The sequence below is a fragment of the Vulpes vulpes genome, chromosome 4 (assembly GCF_048418805.1).
Source record: "Vulpes vulpes isolate BD-2025 chromosome 4, VulVul3, whole genome shotgun sequence".
Classification (NCBI taxonomy): domain Eukaryota; kingdom Metazoa; phylum Chordata; class Mammalia; order Carnivora; family Canidae; genus Vulpes; species Vulpes vulpes.
Genome location: NC_132783.1, coordinates 125320636 through 125348159, shown reverse-complemented (window position 1 = coordinate 125348159; position 27524 = coordinate 125320636). Strand labels below are relative to the sequence as shown.

The 27524-nt window shown below is 41.5% G+C and overlaps 1 protein-coding gene across 5 annotated transcripts; it reads right to left on the bottom strand.

The window, feature by feature from the left end:
• Window positions 1-4089: 4089 nt before the first annotated feature.
• On the bottom strand, window positions 4090-24778 carry HMGCS1 (3-hydroxy-3-methylglutaryl-CoA synthase 1). 5 transcript variants are annotated; one of them, XM_026017038.2, is made up of 12 exons: window positions 24564-24703; window positions 18395-18455; window positions 13198-13655; window positions 12763-12888; window positions 12075-12239; window positions 10787-10952; window positions 9845-10015; window positions 8805-8911; window positions 7479-7604; window positions 7085-7248; window positions 6172-6275; window positions 4090-4357 (listed from the first exon to the last, which is right to left on the bottom strand). In XM_026017038.2, the coding sequence occupies exons 3-11, from the start codon at window positions 13643-13645 to the stop codon at window positions 6186-6188; spliced, it is 1563 nt and encodes a 520-aa protein (XP_025872823.2). In that variant the 5' UTR covers window positions 13646-13655; window positions 18395-18455; window positions 24564-24703; the 3' UTR covers window positions 4090-4357; window positions 6172-6185. The 5 variants fall into 5 exon arrangements, with proteins under 5 accessions (XP_025872823.2, XP_025872825.2, XP_072613071.1 ...); XM_026017040.2 differs by lacking the exon at window positions 6172-6275; XM_072756970.1 differs by lacking the exon at window positions 18395-18455 and having other exon boundaries at window positions 24564-24685.
• Window positions 24779-27524: the final 2746 nt, after the last annotated feature.

Below are 27524 nucleotides of genomic sequence, written 5' to 3'. Positions count from 1 at the left end.
TGGCTCTGGCTTTGCCTTTGGGGGAGGATCTCAGGGAGGTCATGCACCATCTCACAGGCGTCTGCCTCCCTGAGGTCTTGGCCGGGTCTTCAGGCAAGGAGGGACAAGCTGCTCCTGCCAGCCCTATGTGAGGGGAACCTTGTTTTCAACACTTGCAGGTGCATCTACACTGTTGTTACCCACTGAGGTCCCAGGGTCCCACTCTCTTCCTACCAAGGCTCTGACTTTCATAAAGAATTGTCAGGATGGTATTTTATCTCGTCTGCAGCTCAGCCCATGTTACAATGAGACCCCAGGCCTCTTTTAGGTTCTCTACCCTCTGCCTGGGAAGGCCCCAGAGCTTCCACAGTGGGCCTCGAGTTGAGAGCTGGCTGTCTCAAGCCTGTATTTTCTCCCCCAGGCTGCCCAAGCACTTAATAAAAATTAGCCAAACCCACCATCTTCCTCATTGCCCGGCTACCGCTCAGGTGCCAACAGTACTGTAAGGTCGGGTCAGCACGTCATCCACCCGCATCTACAGCTGAGTCTGGGTAGCGATCGTGCCCTCCATGTGCCAGGGCTGGTCAGTCAGCACCTGCTCACCAACAGCGTTAGTGGTCTATTGTTGTGAACAATTACTACAAATGTAGCTGATTAAACAACACAAATTAATATCCGACAGCTCTGAGGTAGAAAGGAATCCCTCCCGGGGCTCTCTGGCCTAAATCAAGGGGGCACAGAGCTCCTTTTGGGAGCCTGGAGAAGAATCCATTTCCTTGCTTCTTCCTGCCTCTGGAGGCTGTCCCACATTGCTGGGCTGGTGGTCCCCCGCCTCTACCCACAAAGCCAGCCACGCAAGGCCAGCCACGCCGCAGCTCCCCGGTCATCCGTCCATGCTCACCTTGCCCTCTAATCACAATCCTGCAAAGTTCTCTGCTTTTGAGGACTTATATGATTAGGGTGGGCCTATCTGGACAACGCAGCAAAATTTCCCCATCTCAAGACCCTTCACCTTAATTCCATTTGCTTTTGCCAAGTTGGGTAACCTCTTTGCAAGTTCCAGAGATAGTCATCTTCTGGGATGGGGGAAGTCGTGCCTACTACATTTGCCCCCTACAAATGGCAGTGTGAGCGGTTGCCATGACTGGTGAGCAAACCAGCTCCAACCTATTATCCCAAGGGTCTGCATCACAGAGCTATTCTGGGTACCGGTGGTCTTTGCCTGGATTCTCCAGAGGAGAAAAAAAAAAAAAAAAGCCTGACATAAAAGCTTACAAGCAGCTCACTTATTTGGGAAATGATCCCAGGATGCACGAGATATAGATGCGCACAAAGAAAACAGAAGAGGAAAGCCAGTGTTAAGGGTGCACTGGCCCAACTGGCCGTGGGCAATTGGTAGTTGGTTCTGCAGGATCTTCTGAGGAACCCGGAGGAATGCTTTACGCACTAGCCAAATGTCCACCACTGGTCCAGGGTGGCCCCATGGGAACTTAACTCGTCTGTATATCCAGGCTGTGAAACTGTGAGTGCCAAGTGAGTTCTGTGGGAGTCCCACATCACAGTGAGGCTAAAGTGAAAGGTACTTAGCAGGAATCCAATGGAAGGTGCTAGCATATTTTCTGAGATCCTGGTCAAAGACCAAATGGAAACAGTTGCCACATCTGTGGCTGAAGCTGAAGGCAGGGCAGAGAGCATGAGAAACGGGGCCCAGGTGTTCAGACACAGGGAGCAAAGACTCTAAGACTGGAAGATTAACCTTGGCATTTGAGGAATGAAGACAGGGTCGATGGAAACATCGTAAGCCTTGGTGAGGAGTGTGGTACTGACTTGAAGGAGGCAGACAACAGAGCCCCTAGGAGTTGGCAAGCCTGAATAAGAAATTTGAAATGTGCTTATTGCCGAGTGGGGCAGTCCAGGCAGCCTTCAAGGAGGAAGCAACTCGTGAGATAAGCCCTCAAAGATCAACAAAGTTTGGCTAAAATGGGTTAAACTGGAGATGCTAGTTTAACAGCATCTGAAAGACATGGAGGCACGGCGATGCTTTTGCAAAGTTAGTCTAACAAAACTTTTATTCTTTTTTTAACAATAGATGCCTGCGCAGTGATGAAATAGGACAAAGATGAATTCCTTTTTTTTTTCTTCTAAACATTTAAAATAAAAATATTTTAAATTTTTATAAGCTGGAGCCCTCATGATCTATGAACTTCAGGAGGATTGGTATTCATAATCTTCAGCACCAAATTACTATCTTTGTAATACTGTTTTTTGGGGGGTGGGGGCAGTGGGGAAGAATCACAGATCACCTATTTTCTTTGACTACCAATAAGGAAAATAATGAGGAACCCAGCAACTACTTTAATTAAAAGTAGTTGCTAGGAATCTTAAAGAAAATTTTCATTTTTTTAAAGATTTATTATTTATGATAGACACACACACACACACAGAGGCAGAGACACAGGCAGAGGGAGAAGCAGGCTCCATGCCAGGAGCCTGACGTGGGACTCGATCCTGGGACTCCAGGACCGCACGCTGGGCCAAAGGCTGTCGCTAAACCGCTGAGCCACCCAGGGATCCCTGAAAATTTTCATTTTTATGTCAAGATTATCTAGCTCTAAATTATTTAAAGACCCGGGGTGACTGGGTGACGGGCACTGAAGGGAGCACTTGACAGGATGAACACTGGGTGTTATACTATATGTTGGCAGGTCGAACTCCAATAAAAAAATATACAAAAAAAATTATTTAAAGACCTTTTACGTTCCCTGCTTTGCTTTACTAACCTCTTAAGTGTTTCTTTCAGGGCATTTCCAATAGCAGACGAGACAGGAAGTGTTTCAACTGAGTCACAGGAAGATCAAAAGTAGCTGTTTGCATGTTTGAGTTTTATCTCCTGCTAATCTTAAACTGACTCATTAGTGTTCATAAAAACAAAAAAAAGTTCGGTGCCCAAACAGAGCACAAATTCCAACAAGGAGTGAGGGGAAGGATAGCACTCCTAAAGCATATTAATTAGGATTGAAGGATTTGCAAAAATGACCTTAGAGAAAGAACACTAGCCCATTTCCTAAATGAACCAGAGGGATAGACTGGTCCAAAAAATAAAAGGAATAATCACTAAGTATTGAATCTACACAGGACATATGAGCTGAACAGGGCTAGAAATAATCTAGGTTAATTCTTGATTTCTACAGTCTGAAGAGTGGATAGGGCTCTTAGAGGTGATCTAGTTCAGTATTAATACCACTGCAAAAACTCTATAAAACCCCTAGGAGTGAGACACCTGGGTGGCTCAGCGGTTGAGCTTCTGCTTTTGACTCAGGGCATGATCCCAGGGTCCCACATCAGGCTCCCTGCTTGAAGCCTGCTTCTCCCCTCTGCCTGTGTCTCTGCCTCTGATTCTCATGAATAAATAAAATCTTTTTAAAAAACCAACCAACCAACCCTAGAAGCACCAGCAACATGTGGCTCTTAGGGGCGCATAGGTGGTTCAGTCGGTTGAATATCTGACTCTTGATTTTGCCTCAGATCATGATCTCAGGTTCATGGGATGGAGCTCCAAGTCAGGCTCTACGCTCAGTGGCCAGAGTCTCTCTCCCTCTGCCCTTTCCCTACTCATGCTTGCTTTCTCTCTAAAATAAATCTTAAAACATGTGGCTCTTGCTGACAGTAGGCCATTTTATATGGGCTGTAAAATTTGCTTTTAATCTTTATTTTTATTATTATTATTTTTTAAAGATTTTATTTATTTATTCATGAGAGAAAGAGAGAGGCAGAGACATAGGCAGAGGGAGAAGCAGGCTCCATGAGGAAGCCTGATGCGGGACTCGATCCTAGGACTCCCAGGATCACGCCCTGAGCCAAAGGCAGATACTCAACCGCTGAGCCACCCAAGCATCCCTGCTTTTAATCTTTAATTGCAACCCTTAATCTTAGGTTATTTTAAGGAAAATATAGTCGTTTTCTTCATAAATACTTACGGCAAAGTTTATACATATTTACTACCCATTTGGGAGTTAATGTCTTTGTCTCCAGTTTAAGGATAACATATTATCAGTACAAATCTTCTATGTTAGATAAATAGCTCCTTGAAGGCAAGACCATATCTTGTTGTTTTTTTTTTTTGTTAGTTTGTTTTTTATTGAGATTTTATTTACTTATTCATAGAGACACAGAGAGAGAGAGGCAGAGACGCAGGCAGAGGGAGAAGCAGGCTCCATGCAGGGAACCCGGCGTGGGACTTGATCCCGTGGGACTCAATCCTGGGTCTCCAGGATCACACCCTGGACTGAAGGCGGCGCTAAACTGCTGAGCCACCCGGGCTGCCGTCTTGGTAACTCTTTAATTCAGAGTGCCTTGCTTATATCAGGTTTTCAAATGTCTGTTGAATGATGAACGAATAAATTAGTGAATGAATGAACTGAAATGAAACCAATACCCATACTTTGAAATAGCACATTAGCTGATTTCTTGCCTAAACTGTTAGTTCAAGAGGGAAAAAGAATACACACATATCTGAAATATTTCTCTAAAACTTTATTCAAAGTTATTCACCTCACTGTTAATAAGGTGTACAGTTAATGCTCTGTGCCAATATTACGAGGCTTGCCCATTGCCGGCAATGGACTTTGAGAAAAACCCATTTCCTGACACCCAAAAGTTAAATTACTCTTTTCAAAACATACCAAACTCCCAATACTTGTGAAAGTATTACATGCACCATTTTCCCATTAATCTTTAAATGTGAACTTACATTATTAATCTACATCAGTGGATGTTAAAATGAAGTCATTTTAACAAATGGACTGTACAAATCAAAATACCACTAGTTAATATTAGACAAGAGTATTTTACAAACACTACATTACATATTACCTTGCAATTTGAAACATTACAGTTCATGTTTGTGTAAGTTTATTTTAGATAACTGAAACTTCACAGAATTTAACAGCAAATAAAGTTTAAAAAATTTAGTTCTGTACATTAGTTCCAACTATCTCTATTTTACAGTCTATAAGGCTCATGTCATAGTTCAGCACCAAAAAGATCTACAAAACTGTCTAACCAGTCTTCTTATTCATTTCATGTGATAGTTTTTTTTAAGTGAAAGTCTGAAAAAATGCTTTATAAATCCTACTCCTAGACCTTGAAATGGAATACTTTTTTTGGCCGTTCATACTATATAAAACTTGGGTTGTCCTTTTATTTATTTTCATTGAAAAGATACCAGAAAAAGGGAAAAGAAAGGAAAATAACACTTATACCGTGAATTTAGGCTGTCAGTCTGTAAGTTGAATTTATAACACTGAAGCATCACAGGTAACCTAACAATGCCCTGTGCCCCATCCTTCTATTTTGTTTTAAAATTTTAAAAGGCAGCCAGAAAAATTTATTTATTCTTTAAAATAAGGCGCAAAGAAGGATTGCAACAACTTCCTCATACACCGCTTCACTACCATCTCCACCTTGAACCAAGGATTCCGAAGCTGACCCAGAGCTATGTCCATAGTTTCCCAGTGTACCACACGGTCTATACCAGACGTCTGCTCAATGCTAGCATCTCTCTGTTCAGAGGTCATTACAATAACTTGTCACTGCTGGCCTGGATTTAAAGCAACATTCCAGTTTCCAGAACCAGTGTTACCATCCCAACTCTTCTCCCTCTTTAGGATTTATAAATTATAGAAAAAGAGTATATCTGTCTTGCCATTTTTAAACAGGGTTTGTGCATATCACATTTTAAGACTATGTTCCGTAAACTAGAAACTTTTTTTTTTTTCAAAAACCACAGATACTTTCAGTAAGCTTGTTGGTTCAAAGTACAAAAGTCTTAACGTGTTTAAAAAAATTAAAATTGGAGACTAGTACCTCTGCTTTCTTCGCCTGAAGCACACGATTCATGATACCACATTTAAAAACTAAGCTTCATGCATATGAATGGCCAGAGAGGTATGAAGTTTACAGAGCCCTTAAACATCATTCCTGTACATTAAGCACTGGCTGGACCACAACAGGAAGCGTGTGAGCAAATTGAGCAAAGAGACTCTCCCAAGAACACGATAGTTTTCCAGGCTTCATGTCAGTCACATAAAAAGTTACACAACATGTAATCCTTTAAAACTGTCCCCAGACATCCCATTCCCAGAACTGTTCCTATACAGACCCCCCACCCCAACCCGCACTGAAGTTTTCCACCTCATAGAAGTATCTTAATGCTCCCCGTTACTAATGACAGCTGCTTCGGGTTCTGCTGCTGTGGCAGGGAGTCTTGGCACTTTCTTAGCAGGACTTGGGATATGCTAAAATCAAAGGAAAAAAACTTGTCAACTCTCACAGCAGTTTTTTTGTTTTTTAAAAAGTCATTGTGTTAAATTCCAGTAAGAAAAAAACTGAGAAGGGACAACTTTGGAGAAGTTTATGCTGAAGTTATTAGACAAATATTCCTAGAGCAAGGAAGAGAAGGAGGCCACAGAGACCCATCACACACAGCATTCTACTTGTTACTCTTGCATTCCCAACTCTGACTCAGGTGGCCCAACTAGCTACTTCATCGGTGTAATAACAAGAAGAAAGACTATGCATCCTTCACATTGGTGCTGAACAGATAAAAGAAACAACTTCAGGGTTATATAAAAAGTTCTCAGTTCAAATTGGGGCCATGATCCTTGGCAAGTCATTTAACTTTTCGCAGCTTCGTCTCTAAAATGGGAATAATACCATTTACCTCAAGATGGATTTTGTAAAGATTAAATTAGAAAATGTAAATAAAATCCCTAGCATATAATAGGAATTCAAATCCTTGCTATTAAGTGTTACTTCTTGATAATCTGCAGAGAGATTTGACAAGGGCTCCAGACTCCGCTCTCACCTAGACATGACCACAAACGGGCCTTCTCTCTACATCAGTCTTCCTTTCAATATTGGTATTATTAACAAAACCTAGTCTTTACTGCGTGTTTTAAAAATGTTAATAATTGTAAATGCAAAGCTCATTCTTTATCAACATTCCTTTAAGCTGCTCAGTCTCAGGTCCTGGAGCCCTGAGATCTGAGGATGGAGACTTCTCAGCCTGTCCAAGGCCGAGCAAAACACGAGGAGCTTCACCTACCTCAGTGGCTGCACTTGAATGTACGAGTCCTACTCCTTCACCCAGAGTATCCTCACTGGGGGAGGGGCGCCGGGCATAGGTCCTCCTGTGCTTCTCATCCACTCTGACGAGGTACCAGGTCCCTTCGAAGAGGGAATCTACTGAACTCTGAGGAATATAGTTGACTAAAGGAAAAGCAGAGAACATGAAACATTAGTTAGGATACATAAGTCACTTGGTAATAAAACTAGAGAAAAGTTGCCTATTTCCCCACAATTTTCACTGATAACACATTAGTACAGAATAAAGCCTAGACACCCTTATCTTATATGTAACATGTTTCAGGTTATTAGAGCCTTCTCCAGTAGGCTTTGGGTGTATACCTCTATGTTTAAACACAACTTAATATTTTTACCCAAGTGATGAGTGTCTTCTCTGAGCTTCATGTTTTCAGCAAAAACATCTGGTGCCACACAAGTTCTTGAGTCAAGTCTTGATTTGAGGTCACATAAACTTGCTGTTATTTTATCAAGAGCAGACCCTAAAACAGTAAATTCCAATATTAAAAGAGAATTTTTTTAAAAGATTTATTTACTTATGAGAGACACTGGGGCGGGCGGGCAGAGACACAGGCAGAGGGAGAAGCAGGCTCCATGCAGGGAGCCTGACGTGGGACTTGATCCCGGGACTCCACCATCATGCCATGGGCCAAAGGCAGGTGCTCAACCGCTGAGCCACCCAGATGTCCCAAAAGAGAATATTTTTATATTTTATATTCTCTTAACTGACTGGGTGGCACAGTCAGTTAAGTGTCTGACTCCTGACTTAGGCTCAGGTTATGATCTCAAGGTTGTAGGATCGAGCTCCACATCAGGCTCTGCACTGTGTGTGGATCCTGCTTAGGATTCTCTCTCCCTTTCTCTGTCACTCCTCATAGCCCCCGCAATCTCTCTTGGAAAAAAAAAAAAAAAGGCATCCCAAAACTTGAAAATGCTACCAAATAGAAAAAAAAGCTTTCCATTTCTTGAAGTACCAGATACTACTTAGATGAAAGAGAAAATGGTATCTGTTTGGCACAGCTCCCTATGATCTCTGACTAGACATTTGTTCAGTATCAGCCAAGAGACAAATCAGGAAATAGATGGGATGTGAAACTACAAATAACTTATTGTTCACAGTCAACCTATGACACAGTATTAGACTAATGTCAAGTCTTTCATCAGTTTTTCTCCATGTTTTTGCTCCTTCCTGTTCAGGAATATAAGACAAGACCATAAACCTATAAAAATTAGGTATGTTGTATGAAACCAAACCACAAGAAAAGACTTGGTATTACTCATTCATATGATCAGGCTCCACAGCTGCCTGCATTAGACAGATCTGCTTCCCTTACCCTCCCGACTGCACCTCCCCTGGTTATAAACACTTTACAAATGAGAAAAAAATAAAGTTACTTGCTGGAGACAGAAAAATCAGACATTGTGCCATAAAAAGATTTTTTCAGCTCATTATATATTTTTTCTGACTTGGAAAAAAGGGAAGCTCTCCCAACGCAGATAATCCTGCCATTTACCCAGTTAAGGTGGATTCTTAGAGAGTAAAAATCTGGCTACGCTGAAAGAAACGAAGATACAAATGTAATGATCTATGGGGCAGATTCAAGTGCTTGCTTGAGGAGTCTGCTCAATCAACCTTAGCACAGTAGGTCCCAACACATTCTTGTTAGAAGAGCTGCGTTTACCTGGTGTGGCATCTTGTGTAACTCTAAGGGAGTACAGGGTGGCAGCCAAACCAGAACCGTAAGAGAACACACCAATCCTCTTTCCTGCCAGCTGCTGAGGGGAGTACCTGTGTAGGGGAAGAAAAGTTATTAAAAAGTCTCACTGATCCTTTCTCTCTCTCTCTGCCCTTTCTCTCTCTCTGTCTCTATGAATGAATAAATAAAATCTTTAAAAAAAAAAAAAGGGCAGCCCCGGTGGCACAGCGGTTTAGCGCCGCCTGCAGCCTGGGGTGTGATCCTGGGGACCCTGGATGGAGTCCCATGTTGGGCTCCCTGCATGGAGCCTGCTTCTCCCTCTACCTGTGCCTCTGCCCCTTTCTCTCTTTCTCTGTCTCTATGAATGAATAAATAAAATCTTAAAAAAAAAAAGTCTCACTGAGGAGCGCCTGGGCGGCTCAGTTGGTTAGGCATCTATCTGCCTTAGGCTCAGGTCATGATCCCGGGGTCCTGGGATCAAGTGTGGCGTGGGGCTCCCTGCTCTGTGGGGGGTCCGCCCCTCTCCTCCAGCTTGTGCTCTCTCTCAAAAAAAAAAAAAAAAAAAAAAGCCTTTATAAATAAATAAATAAAAATTAAAAGTCTCACTGATCCAAACTACAATGTGTCAGAAGACAGAAGTTAAGAGCAAAAATTCATCCGGTGGCCTTAGGAAGTGGACCTAAAGCTCTACAACAGACCAAAACCAAGAGTCTTTATCTTTTTGGTAATGATGGGGCTTATGAAAGTCATTATGCCATAAAATAAGTTACTTTGTCAACTAGGGGTTTATGGTTCAACTGTAGGTCAAGAATAAGAAGATCATGAGAACAGCAGCCAGGGAAGCCAGCATGAAATGAAGTACTCAGAAGTAGCTTCATCCCATTTATCTTTAAATCAATGGACAGTAGCCTCAAGAATCTGGATGTCATCCTGTGACCTGCCACCAACATGCCTGACCCCAACGTTGGTCTCAAAATCTAACATCCCCAAATAAGAGGAGATAGGCAGCTGAAATATGTACTTACTGTGCTAGAACAGAAGCGAGGGAGCCATAAACAGACGATGTGTACATATTTCCATTTTGATTTGACACAAGCAAAGATGCCTTTGTTTTCTGATTAAAGAGTTCAGCACTAGCCTTCATAAATGCCTTTTCCACATCTCTATCAAAGTAGGTATCTTCTAATTTAACATCCCTGAAACATTTAGAAAAAAGGCCATCTTACAACATTCAAAGACTACATTTTTACTATAGTAGCCAATGTAACTAATATTCTAATCTGCCTGGTTTCCTTATTTATTAAAAGCCAAGTAGTAACATGTTAATTGCCGTGGAAGATGTAACAGTTGTACACATTAGGTCCTTTTTGTCAAATCTTTGTATAATCAAGTTAGGACAACTTAATTCTAATAGGTTAATAAATTCCCTAAAACTCTGTTGTCACCAAACAGAATACACTATACTATTTCAAGTCCATCATAATGCCTATTTAGTTAGCAAAGTCAGGATATTGCAGAAGCTGAGTCTTAAAAGTTGAGTAGAATTTATTAGATGTAGAAGGGACAGGGTGAGTTTAACAGGCACGGCAGGGAACTTTAAGTGGGGAAATGTGGAAGGAGCATGAAAGCGGACTTCAGTAGTGGCGGCACACGGCATGGGATGGGACACAGGTGCTGGAGAGGAGATTTCAGAAGCTGGAGTAGTAAATATAGGCCCCATGGGACTCTATTATCATGGTGACAGAGGGAACAGAACTAAAAGGAGGAAATCAGAAAATAGGAGTAGAAATGACTAAAGAATTCATGTAGATAAGCTACCAGTTCTCTGGGACTCCGTTTCTTCTACTTTAGACTAGATGACTTTTAAGATCCAGTTAACTTTAAAATTTTCCTGTCTATAAAAAAAATGGTTTAAAGACATATAAAATACACAAAGAAGAAAAAAAATCCTAACAAACTTCTCTTACCCAAAGGCTTCCAGGCCACTATATATACTATTTTTATCTCTGTTCTGGTCATTAAGGAAGTCATTCAGCAACATCCGAGCTAGAGACTTCTGAACCAGCTTACAGTAGGGCGAGTGGAAGATCATGAAACCAAAATCATTCAAGGTAAAATCTTTATCATTTCCCTCTGCAAGAGAAATCCAAAGAAATTATGAAATTCACTTTAAAACACTAACTTTTGAAGTATGATTTTAGAACAAGGCTAAGTTGTTCTTCTATCTTTAAACAGCAACCAAAAATAAACTGTATAATGAAATTATCTCTATGGCTTAAAATGCATATCAAAAAGACACCCAGAGACAGAACACTACCCATCACTACATCACTGTTTTCAAACCTCAGAGCTTAGGAGTCTGTAATTAATTTAGTGGGTTGGGCCTGTTTTTTGTTTCATTTTGTTTTGTTTCTTAACCTTACGGTATTTTTTAATGAAATAGAATAGAGTAGAAAATAGCTGTGTAACCTGTGGCATGGTAAGTAATTTTATGATATTTTTGTGTGAGTTTAGCACATACAGTGTAGAGTGTAGAGTGTACTACTCACTGTGGGTCCTAAAAAGTTAGAAAATCTCTGTCCTGTTAAATACCATCAAAAGTATCACATTTTACACACTGCAAGAATGCTTCTTCTCTAGGACTACTCAATCCTACTGTGTCATTCAATACTTTTTTTTAAACCTCTCTTACAGCCTATAAAATGCGGATCTATGAAAAAGGCTAATTTATATGATACTGTGTGTTTTAATGGCATTAATTCAAACACTGTCTTTTTTAGTATCTCAAGAACATTTTTCAGGGTTAAAGACAGAGATTAATGAGGATACTGCAAAAGCAAGGATGAATTCACAGGTCAAATGCAAACAGGCTGTAGGGGGATGGGGGTCAACATCGGTAATTTATTTTCATTAGATTTTGCTCTGGATCACAGTTGCAAACTAAAGCCTTGTAAAAACACCTCTCCCAAAAGATGAACAAAATTCAGGTTACTTTCTTTGCCTCAGTGTTTATTTTTTTTACTGGGGGTAAGCCTAAGCATTTCTGCACAGATATACCTCATTTTCAAAGCTTCCCTGTTTCCCTAAATTACTCATTCCCAGAATCTGTGGGGAAATGCTATCTGGTGGGCGAGGAAGGAATGGTTCAAGGACACTAATGAAGGATGCCCACAAGGCAGTGTCTCACTGAAGACACTCAGCACATTACACTGCCCTCAACGGACGTCAAAACCAAGGGAAATGGATGAAACGCACCTTTCTGCCACTGGGCTCGGATCTTTTTGCGGTAGACAGAATAGCAGCGGTCTAGTGCACTGAGGTAGCACTGTATGGAGAGTTTGCCATCTACTATAGGATATTCCGAAAGCATGTCAGGCTTGTAAAAGTCATAGGCATGCTGCATATGTGTCCCACGAAGTCCTATGAGAACAAGAAAGGAAGAGGACATGTATACCTGCAACCTGATGTTTGTATGTTAGTCAGCAGATTGCCTTGTTCCTAAAGCATCTAATCAACTCTTGCCACTTGCAGTATGGAAATCACAAGGTGAAACCAACACATAACTGAAAAGAAACATTACAGTATCCATGGACAGGCCTAAGACTCCTTTGATACACAACATTTTATACAAGTTTCCTATCTCTAACTGGAAGATCACAACTGCTCTACTGAACTGAAAACAAATGAAACTTGTCACTAATGAGTGACAGTGGGCAAGTTACTCCTCTGTTCTTACTTATACCCATTTTCTCTGTAAAATGAGAATGACATTACTTACCTCATAAAATTGTTATAAAGACTAAATATGCTAACACGCATATTTAGCAGGTAGTATCTGCATTTAATGAATACTCAGTACTAGTTTCTATTTGTACTTTCAACTTTCTTGGCATACTTTGTTAATAAAAAAAAAAAAAAGAAATGCTCTCCCCCAAACACTCACCTCGGTCAAAAATTAAAGGCGCATTTGGCCCAATTAGCAGAGCAACAGCTCCCACTCCACCTGTAGGTCTAGCATTTCCTGTGGCATATACAGCAATATCTCCCGCAACTACCAGGGCATATCGTCCTGAAAAAGATTTTTGTTAATATGCAAGAAGGTGATCACCACTAAAAGTATCATACATATACACTGAAGTCTTCTGTTTTTCTAAGATATGCTTTCCCATCTTTGGCAAAGGAGAAAAAAATGTAAATCTTTATAATTTTGTCCTACATGATAAAGAGAACCAGTTTATAATTCAGGTAAGTTGAAAGAGGTACATTTCTGACCATATTCAAACAAGCATAACTGGTAAATTCACATATGGCATTAATTAAAAGGTCATGTGGGCCTGCGCAACCTCAAGGAGAGTTTCTTTGGAATAACGTAACATACCATCCCAGGAGCTGGACTCAATCCAATTAACAGCATTGAAGACAGCGGCTGTGCCTCCATAGCATGCATTAGTTGTATCTATTCCTTCTATATCTGTGTTCCCAGACTCCTCAAAGAGCTGCATCAAATTAGTCTTCACGGATTTTGATTTGTCAATGATTGTCTCTGTTCCAACTTCTAAACGCCCAATGCAATCATACGAAAGGCTATGTCTCTCCATAAGGTTCTGAACCACAGTCAGGCAAAGAGAGTTGATATCTTCTCTATCCGTGCAGAAGCCCATCTTGGCCTGGCCCAAGCCAATAGTATACTTTCCAGCATCTACACCATCATATTTTTCCAACTCTGCTTGATCAACATATTGAGAAGGAAAATAGATCTCAAGGGCAACAATTCCCACATCTTTTGGCCAGCAGGCTTCTGCATTCAAAGGAAGTGACCCAGGCATGGTGAAAGAGCTTTAGAAAGAAAAACAGAAGAAAACATCATTCTAGGTTATAAATTCCAGACTGTCAAGTTCAAACTTAAGAAATCAACATTAGGAGTTCAACTATCACCTGAAATGTTAGTTTCTAAGTTTAGTATACTTCATCCAGGGCAATTTTATTATTATTTTTTTAACTGCAGTATAGTTGACACACAATGTTACATTAGTTTCAGATATACAACAGAGTTATTTGACAACTCCATGCATTATGCTATGCTCGCCATAAGCGTAGCCAGCGTCTGTCACCATATAATGCCATTACAATACCATTAATTATACTGGGGCAATTTTAATATGTGGAGGTAGCAATTATAGTATGAATGGAACACTATTATTTATAATTATTGTCTTAGAAAGATTTTCACTTTATTTAAAACCAGACCTCTTCAGGGGCACCTGGCTGTATCAGTCGGTGGAGCATGTGACCCTTGATCTCAGGGTTGTGAGTTCAAGCTCCAGGGTGGGTGGAGATTACTTAAAAATAAAATCTTTAAAACAAACAAACAAAGCCACCTAGACCTCTTTAGATTAAGACATGATACTTAAAGGTAAATATAAGAGTCTTCTACTATAAAGAGCTATTAAGATATAAAAATACAATGACCATTTAGTAATATGGTCCACCAATCAGAATTCAAGTACCTGATCTATTCCCGGCCACCCAAGAAAGTTTAAATAAGTCAACCAGTCATTCATCATGGATATATTCTTCATTGATCTAAACAATCTCAGCAAGTAGAAAAGGCACACTATGGAAGTCTACAAAGTCCATCTACATCAGGCCCCTGATGCTGTAAAGAGCCCCTCTCCTCTGCCCAGAACCCAATGATTAAAATTTTAAGCAAAAATAAGTTCCAGGACCCATCAGAGGGTCATATGCCAATATCCCATACTTTCTACAGCTAAAATATGGGCAATAAATGACCACAGAATAAAAATCACTTAGCTTCTAAATCAGGAGATAAACCCAAACGGATTCAAATTTGAAAACTGGTAATCCACATATTATTTGTGTGGCAGCTAGAGAACACTTCTTAAAACCAACTCTTCTATCTTAAAAACCAACTCTTCTATCTTAAAAAGGGCACTACAAAGACTGTTGCCACACTGTAAATACTTTCAATAGTATCTAGATTTACTAACAGTAAGTTAAATGTGCTAGCCACTTAAGACCATTGCTATGTGTGTATGAGCAAGTCACATAACTTATCAGAACCTCCTCAATTTGTTTAGAGATTGTATTAATCAGGAAAAGTTATTCTAGGTATTTCAAATAGGGTAGAATTTAATACCGGGAAATGGTTACAAACTTGTTGGCAGAGCTAGAGGAGCAAAGGGAGAAGGTGGCTGGCTATTCAGATCCCAAAAGCTCATACTCCTAACTAAAGCTGCTGGAGCACTTCTGCTGCTGAACTAGGGTCTACACATCTTCCCCCCAACCTCCCGCCTCTCCGCTCCTTCCTGCTGACAAAAACAAGCAGGTCTCTTCTTCATAACTTCTAATCTCACTTTAGTACTTCCATGGGCAGTCCACCCAGAACCCAGTTGGCATAGGAGTCAGAAAATACAGTTATCTGGCTTTGAAGAATGGCATAGCCTATTAGTTTAAGAGACAGAATTTTCCTCCCTTTTAAACTTCTACAACTTAGTTTCCTTTTTAGGCATCACATAATTGGAAGGTGCTACTTAAGTGACAGGATTTCAGGTCTTCATTGACCTAAAGGTCTTAGCTTATGAGAGAGCTACCTGAGTCCTACCCTTTCACCAATAAGTTCCAGGACCCATCAGAGGGTCCAGTAGTAGTAGGTCCCCACTACTACTTTGACTCCTAAAAATGAAGTCAAATCCCATATTTATGTCATTTGTCCTCTGCCACTCTAAAAACTCTAGTATAGTATCGGTATGAAATTACAGACTATTGCCTTGGTGAGTTGTTAATTATTGAAGTCTTGAAAGAACATTGAAAGCAGAGAAGTTATCCTTAAATCATGTAATCCACCCTTAGCCTATAAGTCATCAAGTATATTAAAACCTAAAAAATAAGCACCTAGAAATATAATCACAAAATCTAAGTTAAAGATCTTAAAGGATACCACTGAATCTTCCTTCCAAATATACAAATCTTACTTATGTTTTTTCATTCATTCAAACAATGACAACATGTTACACGCCAAACATTTGGGATAAGTTTCATAAGAGATAATCCTTGCCCTTTCAAATAGTCACCATTTTTATGTATAAGATATAAATAATAATAAACAAGTGAAATAACAATCACATTATGTTCCAAGAACTACTTAATCCAGCCTGGAGGCCAGGGAAAGAGTAGGAAGGGAGGCTTCTTGGTTACTGGTGCTGACGTGAGTCTTCAGAATGATTAAAGAGTAATCAGTAAAGCTCTGCAGAAGCAAATGGTGGTAGGAGATTTTCAACAGGGTGGACAATACACAAAAAGGCACAGTACAAAGAGCTACAAAAAGTTTTGCTAATTTACTGAAGTGAAATGTGAGGCTCAGTGAATAGATCACGCAAGCAGTACGTCAGGAGAACTGGATCAGGGTCAGGACATAATGGTTCCGGTATGCTGATGTTAGGGAGCTTCAATTTCATAATGAAGACAATAAGGAGCCATCAAACCATTTTAGACAGGAATAACTTGGTCATATTCATGTCCAGATCAATGTTTCTCCAACTCTGGAATCAATTTGGTGGATGGCAAACAATGTATTTTAAAATGTAGTAGAAAAGGACAGAAAATAATCAGATTGCATGGCACACAGTAATTTAAAATTTTTTCCACGAAAATTCTGTTTCATTCATTCACACATATCCTAGGTTGCAATATAAAGTATATTTCTTACTGAAGGTCATAGTCAAAAAAGCTTGCGAGTCACCGTTTTGGCATAATCACTAGTGCCACGCAGAGAATGGACTTGGGTTAGGGAGCAGATATGGAAGTCCAGTTAAGACAGGTTATGTACTAGAGCAATTACTACATGAGGGGTGAGGGAGCAGCTTCAAGAAATAGGGAAGCCAAGTGGCAGAAATTGTGATTGGCTAGAAGTTAGGAAAAGAAGGAAGTGTTTAGGATGGCTCCCAGATTTCCAGCCTCAACTGTTTCACGGCTTCACATGCTTACTATCACATCAGCTAAGTGAACAGAGAAGCACCTCTTCACTTTATTCTACTCTTTCCTCTCTTCCACGACAACCTCTCAGTTTATGCTCATCTAAACTGCGCTACACTGAAGTTGAAATAAAGACATAAAGGGACTCAAATATCACTAGGCAGATTCTAAGTTTAGAATAAACTAAGATTAAGTCCTCTGCATAATTAATAGAAAAGAGCTCTACAACTAGTGTTAAAAACCAAAGACCAGTCCGTATCTTTTAAGAGGAACCCCTCCTATATGCTACCCTCTAAATTGCCAAACCAGAGGCAGTAGGATTACCCACGTTCCCAGCCTTTCCCACAAGGTTACCACCCTGGATCCTCTCTACTCTTCAAACTGCTCTAAACACACTGAGGACAGTGTGATTGATTTTCCCTGCTTGGCCCAGTAACTTGCAATGCTTTTAGAAATAAAATGGACAAGTATATGCAATCTTCTGAAAGTATAAGCCAGTTTATTAAAAGCCACAATGCAGGGCTTTGATTCCAGAATTAATCCCTATTTACCATAATCTGACTGGCTCTGATCAGTTCTTGTATTATTGCCCTTAAGAAATAAGGTGTAACTGTTATTCTTAAACTCCAAGAGGTTAAAAATAAGTCCCTTGTTTCACTTCGGGTGGGGGAATGTAGCTTAACTAACCCACCCACATCATGTTCAAAGTGAATCCTGACTCTGATCGTGGTGTGGAAGAAATTTCTACATTATCTGACTCAGTCTTTATTGCTCATTCTCTGAGGGGTTTTGATAGCCAATATGTTCTCCCTATACTCCTGATAAAAAGCTGTCCCATTTGAAATATTTAGCTTTTGATTGAAATTAAGGAGGCATAAGATTAAGCAGGAAAAGAATGGAAAATTAATACAGGGAAATAACTGTTTCTATGGCATTTCAAATAACAAAAAATTTGATACAGTTTCTGATTTGTAATCTTTACTTTTAACTATCCTATTAAGGTATGCTCTTATGCTGTCCTCTCAAATGCTCTCTGAAATAGACCAGATACAGTAAGAAAAAGGCAAAGGCCAGCTAAAGAACTGAGATGTTCACATTATGGTGTTAACTCCATACACAATAGGGTATTCTAGTTAATTCACTATTCTAAATAATCACACACAAAAACATTTCTAAATAAAATATAGTCTAAAAACCTGACAGCTTAAGAAATTACCTGCATATATTTTTAACTTTTTGCTGATAAAAAGCATTTTTCAGAGCATTGTATCCACAATTAAAAAAAAAAAATCTAAGCCAGATAATGGGATTCTGTATTTATAATAAAGTATGTAAATTTTCTCTTTAGAAAGGGTAAAAAAATTAGCTTCTAGATTTAAAACAGTAGTCTAATAATCACAAAGTTGGACAGTCTCCCAAAGCACTACACCATTAATTAATATTTAAAGATAAAGTAACTCCATAATGGATTTTAAGAATGTGTGGGTCACACGAGTGGTTATTTGCCCTGGGATAAAAATTCAATTTCCCCCTTTCATTTAGAGAGGAAGGCTTTCCTTCAGCAGCATGCTAGGATGCCATACCTGTGTGAGGAATAAAGAACTGCAGTCTCCAGGTCTGTCCCTCTGTTTCCTCCTCCAGGCACTAGGAATTTCAAATAAGAACTTCTTTTAAAGTCATAAATCACCACAGAAATTCAAATAATGAATCCAATTCAGAGTTAAAATAAACATTTCTTTGTCCAATTATATTACATAGAACTGATTTTGACTTTGCTAGAAATACGGTAAAGCTCATAAAACTTTTTCCCCCTTTGAGATTCTCCCATTCAAAAGCTTGCTCTAGGGGTGCTTGGGTGGCTCAGGTCATAATCCTGGGGTCCTGGGATCAAACCCTGTATCGGGCTTCCTGCTTTGTGAGGAGTCTGCGTCTCCCTTTGCTTTCCCCCCACTGGTGTTCTCTCTCTCAAATAAATAAAATCTTAAAAAAAAAAAAAAAAAAGAAAAGAACACTTAGGAGTTTGTGGCTTTAGCAATTTGTACCTCTGAGTTCATCTATAAAATGGAGTTAATACCTGCCCTCTCAGGTGGTTGAGAAGATAAACTATGTGGATAACGCTTTGTAATAATATAAAGCATAAATACATCATTATCCTAGTTCTTAGTATTTCTCAAACAAAACATGTATCTTTCTAGTAGTAAGACCTAATTACCTACATTTATTTGATCTTATGCTCGTGATCTTCAACATGTCCACCTTACCCTCCCCAACCTTTTAAAAGTGATTTTTCCCAAACTGTGCTGGTAATAAAAAGATAAGCATGTGGTATCAAAACAAAAGAGCATTAAGCTTTATCATCATTTAAGTTATGTGGAGATAAAATGGGAAGGTGACACCAGCGCATTCTCCTCAGTCTATCTGTTCTGAAGGATTGTTTTTTGTTTTTTTTGTTGTTGTTGTTGTTCTGAAGGATTGTTAACTTGAGACAACAACAGTTCTTGTGCTTAATGAAAACGCAATTACCTTTGCTATTTAACTACTGGCAAATTGAGCATCGTGCTTGCCTGATTAGTCAGAGACTACATTCAGTGGTCTGAATTACTCTTAGTAAATAATTTAGTAAGATTTCTTTGACATGATTAGATCATTTGAGTGCTCTTTACAGATTTCATCCCTTTTACTACATTGAGTTTACCCTTCTCCCCGCAAATAAATAAGCCCTGAACTTTGTAGGAAAAGATAAGACTTCTACATTCCAAGAGACCTCTTTGACTACAGAATTATATATACACTTTGAGAAAATAACCTATATTTTGTTCTTTATTATCTTCAACTATGCTTTTGTAACCTGCAAATTAAGTAGACCACGGGGACTGGTTCTCACTGGTGGGGGGAAAACATGATTCCCCCTCCAGGTTGGGACTAAGTAACTTAGTAATATTTCTTCTTGAAACCATATTATGTATATGCATTTGATGCTATTTTCATCAAGGAAATTGCCCCTGAACTGCCAATATTCCCTCTTTCAATTTTGATTATTTCAGCTGAGGAGAGTTTAGGTGGGGCAAGCAGGGGCAGAGACAAGAGGAGGAGGGGAGGGGGAGAGGGGAAGAGAGGGGAAGAGAGGAGGACTTTAGAGCAAAGAAAAAAAAAAAAGAAAGAAGATTCACGAGGACTGCCATGCCTAAGCTCTCGGGAGAGGCCTGGAGGAAAGGAAATGGAGGCTGTAAACGCCACTTTCAGGAACAGTCCATCACGAAGGGACTAAGCTTCCCTTTCTCTTCTGCAACTGCTAGAGGGTTCTCGATCCTGAGATGATCCGACACAGCACTGCCAAAGTCTCCAGCAGGTCATCAGCTTATTTGTAACAGAAGGTCTTTTCAGAGCAACGATGGAAGGGGGGCAGCACAGGTCAGGAAGCAGTTAATGAATGGCAAGCGGCTGGCAGGTTACCACACAGCATGTTTGGAGCCTCTGGAGCCACAATATAGGCATTTTTGCCAAACCTAGTTTGGCAAAGAGAAAAACTGAAGAATGCGGGAGGCTGCTAGCATCAACTAGGTTCATGCAATGAAGCTTTCTTTCTCCTGGGGTTTATTCAGAGTTCTAAATTCCTTCTTCGGGATCCCTCCTCAGCCTTGATTCAAACAAAGAGTCAAAGAAGTTCATCCAGCACACATTTAGGTCCATGATAAACAGTAAGCGGTTACGGTTACCTGCTGATCTTTTTCACTATAACAGGAGAGAAATCCAGGACATCCTTTATAATGAGAAAGACCTTTCCTCCTTGGCAAGAAGCAAGCAAAACTACTGGTGAAGGCTTTGCCCATGCCTGTACACTCTGGTCTAGTTGTCTGTTAAAAAAATAGACATTCCGGCCTCTTCCCCAGAGTTTCCGGTCTGCTTATAAATTCTACTTCTATTGCAAGGCCCTACTCTAAGCTACCTCTTCCAGGAAGGTTTCCTCAAGTTTCTCATCAGGGCCCCGCAATTCTACAGCAGGTATAGGTCATTCACACAAAGTCTTCATATTCTGCTCCCTGGAAAACTAGTCATGGGCAGTCTTTTGATCCATACTCAATTCCTAGACGTCTCCTGGGAGAGGGGGCTGTATTTTGATCCTTTTTTGAAATCTCTCTAAGGGGCTCCTGGGTGGCTCAGTGGTTGAGCATCAGCCTTTAGCTCAGTCGTGATCCCGGGATTGAATCCTGCATCAGGCTCCCTATGTCTCTGTCCCTCTCTGTGGGTCTCTCATAAATAAATAAATACAATCTTAAAAAAAAAGAAAGAAAGAAAGAAAGAAAGAAAGAAAGAAAGAAAGAAAGAAAGAAAGAAAGAAAGAAAGAAAAAGAAATGTCTCTGAGATCTTGGAGAAAAGGGCATTTTCTGAGGGGCTGAATTTGGAGTTATCATAGTTAGAGGACAAATCTTTTAGATTTAAGTACTTGTAGCATCTCTCATCAGTAAGTTCTTTTTGCTATCACTTTTTAAATGAGTTGCAGCACCAAACAGTGCCCGGAACGTGTTTAAGAAAACTGGCTTTCTACTGAAAAATGTAGGTGATCCAAATGGAATAAGAGAACATGTGTTGCTCTTATCAACATTCCCATATGCACATATCCCCAGTCACAAAACCTGCAACGATGAAGCCTTTGAAAAATTAGCTTCTCTACTGCTTTAACTATACTCAGTTGACAGACAGTAAGTGAGCATCACCATATACCAAGAAGTCTCAGAATGAATAGATTGTTAAGAGTTGAGGGCTACTACCATCCCATTAGATTGAGTAACATATTTTTCAACCTTCTGAATCTGTACCATCATCTTGAGAAATATAAAAATGTCAAACAGGGTGCCTGGGTGGCTCAGTCAGTTAAGCGTCTGCCTTCAGCAGACGTGATCCTGGGGTCCTGAGATCCAGCACTCCAAGGGGCTCCCTGCTCAGTGGGGAGTCTACTTCTTCCTCTGCCTCCCCCCACCTTGTGAGCACTCATGCGGTCTCTCTCAAATAAATAAAATCTTTTAAAATAAAATAAAATAAAATAAAATAAAATAAAATTATAAGACTCAGTTCTTTACATGAAACTAAATATAGATTCTGATATATAGTCCATCAAATTCCTCAAACCAGAACCTCAACTGTATCTCCTCTCATTCAGTTCCACTGCTTTTTTTTTTTCTAAAGATTTTACTTATTTATTCATGAGAGACACACACACACACACACAGAGACAGAGAGAGAGAGAGAGGCAGAAGCAGGCTCCATGCAAGGAGCCTGACGTGGAACTTGATCCTGGGACTCCAGGATCACGCCCTGGGCCAAAGGCAGGGGCTAAACCGCTGAGCCACCCAGGGATCCCAGCTGTTTTATGGTTTTATATTATTCTAGAGCACTGAGTAAATACACATTACATCAATTATCAGGGTTTTGCACTTACTTCCATGAAAGCTATCTAAAATCTCAATCAAAAAGTCTAAGTCCAACACTGCCACATACACCACAAAAACAAACATCCCCCATGACCTTAGCCCCATTCCATTCACTCACAGGTGGGAATTCAGGCAAATGTCCACAGAGGTCACAGACAACATACATATGGTTCTGTTATATCCAGTATATTACCCCTTCATGTCCTAAGGAAGACCTTTCTCTTAGAGATTTTCATTTTAGTGTATCTTTAAAAAATCTTGTGTTAAGTTGCCTCCATCTTTTTTCTGGGTAAGCAGGAATGGCCCTTTTATGTCTATGATGCTGTTCACAGCTTTTGATAGGCTTAGTACAATCTTGGGAACAGGGTTGCTGTATGCTGAAGGTCAGACAGTAGCTCTTAGCCTTGCCTATCTTAGGTAGTTATGCTGTGCATTTTTTTTTATTGGTGTACCATGTTTGATTTGTCCCTGATAACCTTTGGAATTTTTCTGAGAAATGGAGCAGTAATGCAGCATCAACTTATTAAAATACGTTCTAAGCCTTTAAAAAAAAAAAAAAAAAAGTCTTAAAGTCCATCCCACAGTTAAGAGAAACAAGATGTAAAAGCACTCTGGAGGAATACCTAGGAAAACAAAATCAAAAGCAAGGCCCTGAAATAGCCAGCAGATGACGTGGACTTTTATGGTACATAAAACATCCTGTAATTTCTCCCCATTGGCAGCGCCTTCCTAAGAATTGGTGTTACCTATTAAACTAGAATTGGATAAAGGGCAAATCTACAAATTTAGGAGAGACCTACAAAGGTGAAACACCGAGAAAAGCGAGTCTTTCTCCTTCCCCGTAAAATATACTATCCCTGCCCTCCTTACCCCTACAAAAATAACTGAAATTTTAAAAATATAAAGTTTTGATCAAAGAACACAAACTGCTTAGAGGTCTCAAGATGCAAAGAACCATTTGGACAGATCCATGTTAAGGGCTTTCAATCTCCTTTCTAACAGAATCTGTACAAAGTCCAAACTCCAACTCCAAAAACCTGTTAACTACATGAGCGTCTTCATTGGTCTTGATTTTGTCATTTATCTTGCCATTGTTTTTCAGAATTCAGCAGTGTGATAGAGCAAACATCACTCAGCCACAGCCAGAACACATCATCCAACTGCAGCAGGTTGACGGGAGCATCAGCAGCTGTGGGAAGCGCTGCAGCAGAGGTGAGCAGTGAAAAGAAGCCTGTGATGGCCTAAGGCCAAGGCCACAGGGCAAACATGACAAGCAGAGATAACCTCCTTCATTACCTGTTGTCCACATTCCTCCTCCAGGGAAGCTCAGAGTAATCCTTTTCTCTACCATCCGTCACACAAGGACACGTTTTTGGAAGACACCATACACTTAGCTTAATCCCCAACCCTCCGTGTGTGAAGGCCCTGCGGGTACCTGCCCACTACATCACAGCAGGTCAGACCGGCTCTAAAACTATTAGCAAGAGGGAGGCACAGGGTTTCAGAACACCCAGGAAACCTATTATTTTTCCCTTTAACAGGGGCATAGAAAATACGGAGGCGCGAAGGTAGGTGGGAGGCAGGAACCTGTGATACCCGAAGCAAGCCAAGGGAAGCAGTCAGCAGGCCAAGGACTCCTTAAATCACGGTTTTAGGGGGGCACTTGATGGGATGAGCATTGGGTGTCATGCTATATGTTGGCAAACTGAACTCCAATAAAAATAAATAAATATTAAAAATAAATAAATCCCGGTTTTGATGCTTCTCTGCACCTGAGCTAGGGAAGAAAAGTCATGCTCGGCCACTTCCCTTTCCCAGCAACTCTATTTGGCTGCAAGAGGACACACCCCCCGCCAACCTACGAGGCTCCATCTAACCAGGCGTGATCTTCTCCATCCGTCGGCGTCCACCCTCACCCCAAAGCTCGGGGAACGCCCGGGCAGCCCAGCTCCGGAGGCGCCCCCCGCCCCCCACCCCTCAAGGCGATCACGGCCGCGCCCCGGCCCCTCCGGCCCCCGGCCCCCGGCTGACTAGGTCACTAGAACCCTCGCCCTCAACGCCCTTTCGCCTTCTCCCTCCGCGACTCCCCAGTCCCCCGTCAAAGCCCCCGCCTGCGGGCCCGGGCGGCTGGCGGGGCGGCCCCGCACCCCGCACCCCGCGGCGCCCGCGCCCCCATCCAGGGCCAGGTCCACGCCTCCCCCCGCCCCCCCCCCCCGGGACGGAGCTGGAGCTCCTTCGGGCCTAGTCAAGGACACCGCCTGCCCCGCCTTCATCCCGCCCGGCGCCGCGGCAGCCCGGCTCTCCCCGTCGCGGGGCACTCACCCAGACGTGACCGGGCAGCGGCCGGGAAGGGAGCGAGCCACGCAAGGGCAGTACGCGGCGCCTCCCCTCCGCCACCAGCTTTATAGCTGCCGACCCACCCGACTCCGGCACCGCCGGGAGTCGGGGGGAGGCTGGACCGCGCTTCCAGCAGCCAATCGCGGCCCGCAGAGCGCCCCGGCAGAGCCCGCCCCCCCGGCCGCCTTCCGCCAATCCGGAGAGACGTGGAGGCGGGCCCCGGCTAGGGCTTTCCCTCGTGGCTGGGAGGGCGGGGGAAGGGGCGGGGACAAAGCCGGAGGGCCGAGGAAGTGGGGTGAGAGAGTGACGTGCGGTGGCCCGAGAGCCGGCCTGCCAATCACAGAGCGGCGAGAGACGGCGAGAGCCAACGGGAGCGGAGTGAGAGCTCCTCCGACCAATCGGGGTTCAGTGAGAGGAGACGGGAGCCAATGAGGCCTCCGCGTCCCACCACTGGGGAGAGATGGTCAAGTGTGGGAGGCAAGTTGGTCCCCACTCGAGAGGCTGTCAGGTTGCCTAGCAACAGAGCTGGGCTTCACCTGTACGCAATACTTTATCTGAATTCAATTTTAACGTTCTCTAATTTCCAGAGCGGCCAAAGGCGCCTGCATTACATGTTGGAGCAGGATGTCACCCCGAATTTGTAAATGTGTCCATGTTGTGAACGCTCGATTTGTGAATATCTAATTCCTCTGTTCAAAACTACCTTGACAGAAAGGGAGACTTCTGTCATCAATAAAGACTCCTAACTCTGGGAAACGAACTAGGGGTGGTGGAAGGGGAGGAGGGCGGGGGGTGCGGGTGAATGGGTGACGGGCACTGGGGGGGGCACTTGATGGGATGAGCACTGGGTGTTATTCTGTATGTTGGTAAATTGAACACCAATAAAAATAAATTTATTATTTAAAAAGAAACAAACAAAACTACCTTGACTTTTTTTTTTTTTAAGAGACTGCTATTGGGACAATTCTTCCTAAGTAAACTGGAAGCAAGTTGGGGTTAGACACACCAGTAAGTAGACAGTAAGGGGCCTTGCCTGAGCAAGGAAATGGATTCTGATTCTAGGAGTTTTGCTAGCTCATACACTCCGAAGGAAGGGGCTCCATATGGCCTCACTGTATCTTCTGAGCTTGATATGTGATAGGTGCCAACCTAAAGATTGTTGAAAGAAGGAAGGGGCCCAATAATTGTCGGATATGGCAAATCCATAGGATATAAGCTGCCTAGCTCCCCCAGAAAATAGAGAGGAACAAGCTGGGGGAAATCACTGAAACATTGTTTGTGAGAACCCAAAGGAAGACATTTATGGCTTTAAATTAGACTCTACCTCATCTCCTCCTCAGATTGAGAAACCCTACAAATTAGCTTTGATGGGGACCCTGAGAGATGTCTTTCTCTCTCCTGTTTCATTGAGTCCCAGGAATGCTGTTGATGAGAGGCCGTTGATGATTCTGTGCATCACACAACTACTGTTACAGGAAATTTATTATCCACTATAGGTACTAACTTAGTAAGAGATATTCTCAGCAGCAAAGTGGCAAAATATATTGGCAATGGAACCACTGTGAGGTGGTGGCATAAGTTACTTGTGGGAATGGGCCACTCAATAATTAGCACTCCATAGTAATGCTCATTTCATACTCTTGTAAAGCAACTAGGTGATAAAGAGAGAAAAATTGCTTGGTTATGATCAACAGCAATTTTGAAGGGGGAAATTCAACATTCTTGGTGTATTAGAATGTACTGAAAGGCAGTACACAGAAAGAAGATACAGGGATGCCTGGGTGGCTCAACGGTTAAGCATCTGCCTTCAGCTCAGGGTGTGATCCTGGAGTCCTGGGATCGAGTCTCACATCAGGCTCCCTGCATGGAGCCTGCTTCTCTCTGCCTATGTCTCTGCCTCTCTCTCTCTCTCTCTCTCTGTGTGTGTCTCATGAATAAATAAATAAAATCTTGAAAAAAAAAAAGAAGATACAATTTTGTCCTTAGGGAGATCAAATAGTTCCAACTCCAGGAGTTCATAAGAAATGAGTAGCCAGAGAGCTATGAGGATGACCACCTTGCACAACAAGAAAGTTCCACAAGGCACAGCTTGTCTTTTTCATCATTAATCTTCAGTTAAGCAAAGTGAGCATGGTACTGGGAGGCTAATGAACAATGAAGTGGGTTAATAATTAGATATGGAGCATCTCAATCAAGTTTTTAAGAACAAGCCTCTGAGAGTCTGTGAAATATAATAGCAGATTATGCCAGCCTACAGAAATACTAGCTATGGCCCATGCAACTGAGGACAAAATACACATATACTTATTTTCAAAGGAGCTGTAAGTTTTTTGAGCTACAATTTTACACAAGCACAGTGAAGTCGATGTCATACTAGAATGTGCATCTTAAGATCTATGTTTTATTATAGTTTCTAAATTTAATGCTAACTCATGTTGGTCATGCATTATAGATGCTATACATCAAAGGCAAAATACAGTTTATTGTTCTGTCCTACTTTGAAAGAAGCAAAAGTTTATTAAGAGGCAGGAAGATGTAATGATAACATTTAATAACATTTAATTTATAATAATAAATTCATCCATTGAACAAACATTTACGTTTTACTTGTTCTATGGCAGGGATTACGCTAGACCTATACTGTCCAATAAGACAAGCATTAGCTGCATGTGGCTCTTGAATACTTGAAAGTTGGCTAGCAAAGTGAGATGAAATATAAGTGTAAAATACACACTACATTTTATTATGTTTTAAAAGATATTTGAGAGAGAGAGAGCATGAGCAGGGCAGGGAGGAGCAGAGGGAGAGGGAGCAGGGAGCCTGATTCAGGGCTCTATCCCAGGACCCTGAAGGCAGCCCTTTATCCTACTGAACCATCCAGGTGTCCCCACATCACATTTTCAAGACTTAGTACAAAATCAGGAAATATCATCTTAATTCTTTTTG